This window comes from Kogia breviceps, chromosome 2, assembly GCF_026419965.1.
Source record: "Kogia breviceps isolate mKogBre1 chromosome 2, mKogBre1 haplotype 1, whole genome shotgun sequence".
Classification (NCBI taxonomy): Eukaryota; Metazoa; Chordata; class Mammalia; order Artiodactyla; family Physeteridae; genus Kogia; species Kogia breviceps.
This window is the reverse complement of record NC_081311.1, coordinates 54,571,630-54,581,268: the sequence shown is the minus strand read 5'-3', so window position 1 is coordinate 54,581,268 and position 9,639 is coordinate 54,571,630. Positions and strand designations below refer to the sequence as shown.

General features: G+C 53.6%; 1 protein-coding gene across 3 annotated transcripts in view; it reads left to right on the top strand.

The window, feature by feature from the left end:
* Positions 1–872: 872 nt before the first annotated feature.
* Positions 873–9,639, top strand: part of SH2D4B (SH2 domain containing 4B) — an 88,442-nt gene continuing 79,675 nt past the window's right edge. For 2 of the 3 annotated variants that reach the window (XR_010838910.1, XM_067025244.1), the window contains exons 1-2: positions 873–1,209; positions 2,269–3,137. Coding sequence is in view for 2 of the 3 variants with exons in the window: in XM_067025244.1 (XP_066881345.1) it covers positions 2,444–3,137 (694 nt within the window). In the remaining variant the exon portion in view is untranslated. The remainder of the gene's footprint in view (positions 1,210–2,268; positions 3,138–9,639) is intronic. The other variant, XM_067025243.1, reaches the window with a different exon arrangement.

Below are 9,639 nucleotides of genomic sequence, written 5' to 3'. Positions count from 1 at the left end.
CTGAACTCCAGAGGCCAATTTTCTTGGGTCACATTTTAGAACTTCTGAAATACATTTATTTCAGCCACATGAATTATGTATCTTAGTCACTGCATAAAGCAATACAGAATTGTCTGAAGTGGGCTTCCTCCCCCTTCCAAGAAGAAAGAAACCATGTGTGTGTTCTTCCGTATTTTATCCTTTGCCCGTACAAAAATAATCAAACAGAATTTTAAAAATGGATTACACCGTGCACAATATTCTGCGTGTCGCCTTTTTATTTTTCTGTCCTGGACATTTTCCCCGGCCAAAGCAGACAGATGGACTTCATTCTCTGTGACAAATGTTAGTGTTCCTCCCCAGGCGCCCTCCCCGCCCCACCCCACTGAGGGACATTCAGGTGGTTTCCAGTCACTTTCATAACAACATTGCGTGCGTGTACCCCGCCCCCAGAGGGAACTGCGTAGGCATACAAAGTGAAACACATCACATCGGCCAATAAAAAATGAAAACAAAATAAAACCAGTTGGCAGGCGGCAGAAAAGCGTGTGTGAATACCCTGGGACCCCTCATCTCGTTCGTTTCCAGTCGTCGGGAGCTGCCTGGGCCGGAACCGCCGCGGGCTCCTTTGCGCGGCTCCCGGGCCCTGGACGGCCATCGTGTACCCGCCGCACCGCGGGGATGGCGGGAACGGGTCCTCCCGCACGCAGATCCCAGCGCATCCCGGCGGGCGTAGCCGCCCTTGTGCGGCTCGCGGCGCCCGGCTCTCCCAAGTGCTGCCGCTCCCGCTCGGATCGGCCGCCAGGGGGTGCCACAGGCCGGGCTGAGCGGCCTCCTCCGCCGGGGGAGGGCGACGGGCGGGCGGACACCGGCCGAGAGGTGGCGCCAATCAGGGCCAGGCAGCTCCCTTCCGCGCCGGCCCGCGAGCTTCTTTCCGGAAACCGGATCCAGCCCGCGCCCCGGCTGTGCTGCGCGCTCGGCCTTCTGACCCACTGACGTGGGATTGCCAGGGAGCGCTCCGCCGGCTGCGGCACAAAACGGGCAGCTAGCGGGGCCCTTCCCATCGGGCCGCCACCCACCCCCTCTCAACGGTGTCACCACCACAAGGATGACACCATCATCGCTCAGCCAGAGGACTGGACCTCACGCCCGCAGCAGTCATCCCATCCCCACGGCCCCGTACTGTGCTGTCTCTCCCCGCTTCTTGTAGGCGTCTGGTGGACCCAAAAAGTAAGAAGCTGCCAGCGGGAGGCTAGACTCCTTTCGTGCCCTTCGTGCCTTTCCTCCCCTTGTTTCCTCTCTGGACGCCGGGCTCCCACCAGCCACAGTTAGGACAAGGGAGATAAGAGCTGTGCCCGAGGCTGGGATGGCCTCAGTCTAAGAAACTGAGCGAGCCGAACCGGGACGCCGAACCCTGAAAGGTCTTCGGTGGGGAGGAGAGAGAAGAGGGCGAGTGGGGTCCAGGGCCACAGCGCTGCATGGAAAGAGCCTCTGCGTGGAGCTTCCAAGGTCTGGGTCACACGGGGACAAGCCAGCCAGACCTGGGGGAGGGGCAGCCTGGCCCTCCGCACTTCTTGTGACCCCGTGGGTTTGAAGCTCATCTGAACCCGCTTAATCCTTACTGTGGTGGGTCAACCTTGCAGGAGAAGACCGCCCACTCACACCTGGGTTCCATCACTTTTGGGTGCCTGATCCACCTTTAGTCCTCATGGGGAGGGAAGGGGACATGAAGGTCACCAGCCCAACTAGGCCACAGTGCCACAAACCATCAAAAGATTCACAGTATCCAGTGGTTGTCATATTTAAAAATTGGATGGAGTCCCAGGGTGGGTAGCCATAGGCAAGTTGCTTACCTTCTCTGAACCCCAGTATGAATACTGGGGCAGTTGGGAGTAGCTCTGAGCAGCTGTTAGGGTGAACTTTGGGTCTCAGCCTGAGCCGCACCTACCCATCCTCACGGCCAAAGACAGGTGGGTTCCCTCCAAGCAGAAAGCAACATCCTGCTCTGTCCAGGGTGCTTCACATTCAGGGCATGGAGAGGACAGAGAAGACACACTTGCATTCTTTGTGATCATCTCCAGGTACTTGCAACAACAAAAAAAAGATAAGCAACAACAAAAATTGACCCCAAGTTGAGGGTTAATCTGTCAGTACATGCACAGCCTTAGAACCTCATTATAGGGAAAAGGCAGAGGATGTCTGCCTCCTTCATGTCCTTGAATTCCATGATCAAGCCCCTCGGGTGTCCCTACTGATTCTATTTTGCTTTCTTCCTTGGCTGCAACACAGGAAGAAGGAAAGCTCTTTTCTCCTCCAAGGCCGAGTGTTAGAAGCATTACCTCAGTAGCCCAACGTCCTGGAAAAAAGGAAGATTGGCAATGATGGAGCAGGTAGAGCGAGAGGCCAGGCAGCCTAGAAGCTCCTGGCTGGCTCCTCTGGCCCGTTTGACGTTGGCTCAAAAGACATGGAATTAATAGGCAAAACTGCCTCCTCCTCCTCCTCTTACCTGTGGAGGAGAGATCGGTTCCCGGTTGGCTGGGGCAGTGTCATTGATATAGCTGGTGTCATCGTTACCTTCCACGAACAGATCATTCGACACCTGCCAGGGCCAGGAAGGGCCGGGCCTGGGTTTTGCCCGCAGAGCTGGAGGCTTTCACTCTCCCATTGTCCCAGAGCCCAGGGGAGGTCAAGACACAGGCTTTGCTGGGATGTTGCTCTTGGTGACCCAGTAGAAGGATTGGACAGCTCCTGGTGCTGGATCCCCCTTGCAGGTCCTGGCTGCCTCTTTGCTTGCTGCTGCCTGATCCCTGTGGCTGTCCTGGGCAGAGGAGATGAATTCGTGGCTGGCCGGGAGCTGAGGCAGAGCGATGAAGCTGCACGGAGAAGGGGCTCTGGGAGCGACCCTGGCGTGAGGAGCCAGGGGCGAGGAGTGGCCTGGGGTGTCCCTCCTGGCGTGTGCATCCCAGGTGACACCATGCTGCAGCAGATCCTGCACGACATGTACATCGACCCCGAGCTCCTGGCTGAGCTCAGTGATGTGCAGAAGCACATCCTCTTCTACAAAATGCGAGAGGAGCAGCTGAGACGCTGGAGGGAGCGTGAGGCTTGGGAGGCCCTGGCCCAGGTCGAGGGCCTCAGGCCCCCCAAGGTCAAGCGAGGTATGTGGGTGGGAGTTACCAAGGGGCTGACCCCTGGCCTCCCGGGAGGTAGAAAAGTTGTCGATGTCAGGCTATGTTCTTCTTTAAAATGGGCACTGGTGTGATGGGGGCTGGGGGCTTGAAACCCTTGTTCTGTGAGCATCCCGTCCCATTAGCCTGGGCGTCTATCTTTTGACCAGATCTGTAGGGCTCCAAGGCTGCTCAGGGAACTGCCTGGGGACCCTGATGGCATTGGGGCACAAGGGGACTTGCTTTGTGTTGTTGTGGAGGGCCCAGGTTCTGGGAAGACACCACTGGGATCTCAAGACTGTGCTCAGACCCTGTTGGTGACTGCCTGGTGGGTAGAGGCCATGTTCTTGAACCTCACCAGTGACTCTGGACAGAGGGCCAGGGTGCAGCAAAGACACGTCGCCCCTCCCTCACTTGCGTGTGCGGCATAGTGGTTCCAGCACAGTGCCCGTGCCCCTCCTCCCTGTCCTTGTGTGAGAGGATGCTTTGGGTTGTGCTGGAGCCCCAGTGGGCCTCTGGAGAGAGGGTGTCAGGGAATGTCCTGCGCCTAGAGTGACCAACCCCAATGGCAATAGCAACTGCAGACAAGAAGCAAGGGTTCAACCCACGTTTCAGGTGGTTATTCTGCAGTGACGTGCCAGTCAAGGCCGTCACTGGGGCGCCTGTGAGTGAGGGCGCACCTGAAGCAGGCAGGCTGCTGAGTTGTTGCAGGACTCCAGATCCTGCTGGGGAGGGCACTTTATGTGGATGCTGCACTTCACAGCTTGCAAAGCCCATTCATCTTCTCTCTCATTCACTCCCCACAACAGCCCTCCTCTTGGTCTCCATACTGTTGACCAGAGTGAAGTGCAGACCTGATCTGCTTGTAAGTTTTCAGTCCAGGACAAAGTCCTGTTTCTGGACTGGACATACAGGCTCCTTGGTGACCTGGCTCCCTCTCTCTACTCCAGGCTCACTGCTAGACAGCCCCTGCCATGTGCCATAGGCCCTGCTGGCACCCATCTGGACATCTTGCTCTTGCCTCTGTCTTTACACATGTGAGTCTTCCCATTGGGAATGTTCTCCCGCCTTCATCCTCCTGACAAACTCCTTCAGTTCTAGCCCTTGCCTCTTGGAGTCTCTTGAGGATGCTCCTGGCATAGGGAAGTACTTGCTCCTCGGCACATAGGACCCGTCTTTGCCCTAGCACTTGCCACACTGTCAGTGTCATTCATCGTCTGCTTGCCTGGCTCTCCCAGGGGACTCAAAGCCACAGGAGTGAGCACATCCTCCATTCTGTCTTCCATCCTTGGGTCTAAGCACAGAGCTGGCACAGAGCGTGAAATCCCCTTTTGAACAAGACACAGTAGGACCCCGAGGAGGGAGAGCTATGACTTGACTGAATGTGGCTGGTGCCAAGGGTGGGGCTGTACTGGCAGCTGCATCACTGAAAATGACAGGCTGCCTTTCCTGCCCCGCCCGGCCTGAGCCCTGGGGCCTCATGTTGTCTTGTCAGGTGGCTCTTCTGAGAGGAGGACAGACGCCTAAAGCTTTAACTGCAAAAATGTTTTTACGGCAATCTGTCACACATTGACATCTACATTTTCGTGTATAAATTATACATTAAACTCATTCGGGTTTCCTGTGCAGAAGACTCTTTTCCAGATAATTAATTTTCTGATTTATAAAGCATGGATAAGAGGAGGAGTGTGTGTATTCCAGGTCAGGATCCCACTCAGATCTCAGCTCTTTGCTTCAGTCCTGGTGTGGAGCTGGGCAGATGGGGAAGCCCTGAGGGGCAGGCGCAGCCCCAGAGACTGAAGAGCTTCTTACTGTGGGCCCGGGGATGCACAGTGCCTGCTTCCTGTCCTAGGATCACAATAAAGGGTTGCAACAACCCTCCACCTGGTCTGTGACCTTTAATATTTACCATGTGCCTGTCCTCACTGAATGCCCCCATAGCCCTGTGACCCCATCTCAGATGAGGAAGCCACTGCTCACAGAGGTGACACAATCCATCCAAAGTCACCTAGCTGCTAAGAATGGAGATGGGATGTACACCCCGTGACTTTGACCTTGGTCCAGTGGCTGATGTTTGTCTACTCATTCACTTCTGAACTTGGGACTTCCATTCAATGGATGATCTGTTCATGTGTTCATTCATTCATTTATTCATTCAATCCCTTAGCCAACATTACTAAGCACTGACCTTGGTGAACTGGACAGAGCTTTGGCCCTTGAGTCCATGGGTAGACAGATCAGATCCCAGGGAACGTGCCAATGGGAGTGCCAGGAGGGTGGCCTGGGGCAAAGCAGCCACACAGCAGCTCGGGACAGGGTGTGTGGGGACAGACGCCCGTTGGCCGGATCTTTTCAATTCCTTCCTTTCACAGGCACTTCCTTCCCAGCTTTTGCCTCCCTCCCTCCAGTCTGTCCTGAAGGAAGCATCTGCTGTGTCCTGTTGTGTGTGCCAGCCCCTTGGGATCCCTGAGAACAACTGACTCGGTTCCGGTCAGACTGGAATGACCTCTCCCCTCTGCCTGCCCATCCATCTCCGCAGTCCTGCTTGTCCCCTGAGACCTCCCTCCCACTCCTCTCTCTTCTGAGGACACTTCCCAGCCCCTAGCGGGCCTGACCTCGCTGTCCTGAGGGCTCAGCAGGGCGAGGTGCACCCTGTCCCTGAGAACTTCTCTGCTTCTCCTGCAGAGGGTAGGTGTAAACAATGGTGATAGGGATTATTCCAGTTTACAGAACCTCAGGGGTTGTACTGGTCCTGGGACACACATTTGGGGTCCACAGAAGCAAGCTGGGGTGAAAGATAACGGTCGGTGGCTGGGCACACCTCACTCCCCCGACCATGCAGGTGTGTCTTTTTGTTTTCACTTTATATTTTGCTGAGAAGCTTCTGGTGTTCTGCCCTGTCATGGAAGATACAGACCCTCAGCTTACATTGTTTTCCCATCTGCCGTCACATTTGCTGTTTGTCACATTTCTGGCAAAACTTGAGGTCCAGCGGGAATTTGTGTTGTTTGTTGAGACTCTGGGAAGGCGGTTATCACGCTACATTCTCGCTAGATTTAAGCCACGCCCATCCAGCATTACTATCACCTTCCACATCGGTTCCCCTTTTCGTGCCCTTTTGCCACCACAGGAACCCACACCCCGTGTGAGGAGCTGCAGCCTTTACAACCCTTGGCCCCTTCTGGGCTGGCCCAGTTATCCCAGTTTTGGGGGGCTGGAGCTGGGTGTCGCCTGGGACACAGGACTCAGGACACATGTTTCCCTACTGCTGTTGTGACCCAGGAAGCTTCCCTGCCTGGTCTTGCTGGCTCCACTGTGACTGGCAGTTTCTGTCAGTGTTAAATTGGTTCCTCGGTGACCATCTTCTTATCCATCTGGACGTCATCTGCCTGGGAACAAGACCTCTTTCCCCACCCTCCTTCCTGCTTTCTTCTCTAACGTGGCTGACACTGGCCACGCCACAAACCAAACCTGCAGCCTCATGGAGGTGCCTTATTCTCACCCTCACAGCCAGCCCTGTGCCTGCCTCGGTCCAGCCTGTGGAGGGCTCTAAGTCCAGCTGTCCAGCCCTCACTGCTTCCATCCCCCACAGCTGGGGTCAAGAGGCACCTCCCACCTGCTAGGCCCGCCTCTCTGCCTGCCCAGCCTGTGGCGCTCCCACAAGCAGCCCTGACCTGGGGCTGGAGGGAGACACCTGATCCAGCATCCTGTCTCAGCTCTCAGCCACTCCTTCTGGGCATCTGCCCTGGACTGGGTGCCCAGGTGGGCCTGGTCCATGCTCTAATGAAAGCTGTGTGACACGGTCCTTCTCACTGGGCATCTGCCTTCTCTCTGTTTCCTGGGAACCATCCAGTAACCCTGGCAACCTTGCCTGCTGGGCCCAGGCCCTCTTAGCCTCAGTGTGTTTCCTTTCCGGACATGGGAAGCAGTACTTGCCTGCAGACATTCCCGGTGAACCCATGTTCTCAGTGGTCCCCTGCGTCAGGCTCACGCCCTATGACTTTTCTCCCCAGAGCAGCCAAAGTGTCCTTTTAACACACTGATTAGCTCAGGCATCTCCCTGCCTCCGTGGCTTTCATTGCACTCAAAGAAACACGAATTCCTTTCGGGGGCCTCTGCCTACTTTCCAACCCGATTTCCACTGTTTTGGGTCCCTCTGTGTGGAATGCTCTTTTCCCAAATCCTCATGAGGCTGGGTCCTCCCCCTCATTCATTTCTCAGTTAAATGTTGAGCTCTTCACTGACTACCTGCTCTCAGGACCACACCCCAGTCTCTCTCTCTTACAACATCTGGCCTGATTTCCTTCAAACCACTTAACCACATCTGAAAGTATCATGTTTTTTTTTTGTTGTTGTTGTTTGTTTGTGGTAAGAAAATGCAACATAAAATTGACCATTTTAACCATTTTAAAGCATGTGATCCAGTGACATTTAGTACATTCAAAATGTTGTGCAACCACCACCTCTATCATTTCCATCACCCCAAAAGGAAAGCCCGTATCCTTTAAACGGTCACTCTGCATCCTCTCCTCCCCCAGCCCCTGGTAGCCACTGATGTGCTTTCTGTCTCTATGAATTTGCCTTTGTCGTCGTCATCTTCCTCTTTTTTCATGTATCTGTTTGCTTGTTTATGGTCTGTCTCTTCCGTTAGTCTGCACGTGCCATGACACCATGGCTGCAGCTGCTTTGCCTCCATCCCAGCGTGTGGAACAAGGCTGAGGGATATGGTTGGGGGGCAGCTGTGGGCAGGGAGCTGCTAAGACCGTTGCATGCGTGGTGTGTCAGTGGGGCTTGATAGAAGAGACGGGTATCAAAGGATTTCCCTTTTGAGTAGAAGACTGTGAGCTGCGCAGCGTGACCCCTTCCCTAGACCTTGAAAATCTTCAGTAAAAATCTAAAAATCCCAGTATACTTGTGTTTTGGGATATACTGTAGAAGCTAAACTACAATCTATAATATATAAGTAATGGCAATTCTGTCACCTTGTCATTCATACTTACAACTCATTTCTTTTTCATTTCTTGTTTTAGGATTTTGGCTTAGATTTTAGTTTGACCAATGCTACTTTTTTCCTTTGCATCCACTTAGTGTACATTTCCCTGTATCTTTTCTCCCCCCCCACCCCCCACCTTTTGATACCAATTTGTTTTAAGGGAGTCTATTGAAACATGTATATTAAATAGCATATGTTAGTTTAGAACTTTTTTTTTTTTTTTTTTTTTTTTTTTTGCGGTATGCGGGCCTCTCACCGTTGTGGCCTCTCCCGCTGTGGAGCACAGGCTCCGGACGCGCAGGCTCAGCGGCCATGGCTCACGGGCCCAGCCGCTCCGCAGCATGTGGGATCTTCCCGGACCGGGGCACGAACCCGTGTCCCCTGCATCAGCAGGCGGACTCTCAACCACTGCGCCACCAGGGAAGCCCCTAGAACTTATTTTAAAGATATAGTTGAACCCATTTTCTTCATCTGTATCAGGAATGAAACATTATCTACTGAAGATGAGAAACTTAAGGATATTTTAATATCCGTCTCCATGATTTTGTTGGCATAATCAAGAATTTTAGATTTTTTGTTTACTTATCTTTCAAGACTTATTTTTTTATGCCAATGGTGGTTTCATAATCAAATCATAGTAAGAGTAATTACTTGGACACTAACTCCACTTTGTATTACTTGTACCCCACATTTTTCCCTCTGAGGGGAAAGTGAGGAACATTTCATTCCCCCTTTGCCCCCTTGTACGAATGCTTTGGCCAACCCAGCAGCACACCGCTTGCTGTTCGGATTCTCAGCACGTCACACAGAAGTTATTCCACATTTGAAGCCGTCTCCTGCACCGTCCCTGTTCTTGCTGTCATATGGTGGTAGGCATGCTGATTTTCTTCAACTCCCTTTGTGAATTTTTCTGTTAGTTCCAACAGTTTTCCAGTAGATCCACTTAGAGGGTGGTGACTGTGTAGGAACATTGGGGAATCAGGGGCATGGATGCCCTGGATTTCTGGACTGTAGCTCTTTGGAGCTGTTGCTCATGGCCCCTTTCCTGGGCACAGTGGGACAGTGCTTCTAGGACAGTGCCATCGGGGGAGGGGGCTGGGGAATCTAGCCCCCCTGGTTTCTTACAGTGCTGGATTATCCACCAGTAGTGTCCCATCCCTTCTGTTAAGAAGATGTTTCCTGGGCTTCCCTGGTGGCGCAGTGGTTGAGACTCCTCCTGCCGATGCAGGGGACGCGGGTTCGTGCCCCGGTCCTGGAAGATCCCACATGCCGCGGAGCGGCTGGGCCCATGAGCCGTGGCCGCTGAGCCTGTGCATCCAGAGCCTGTGCTCCGCAACGGGAGAGGCCACAACAGTAAGAGGCCCGCGTACCGCAAAAAAAAAAAGAAAAGAAAAGAAAAGAAAATGTTTCCTGTCCATATGCAAATATTCAAAGAACAATTTTGTGGGGAGGGAGAACGATCTTTTTCACAGAGTATATGTGATGGGGAGAGAAAAAGAG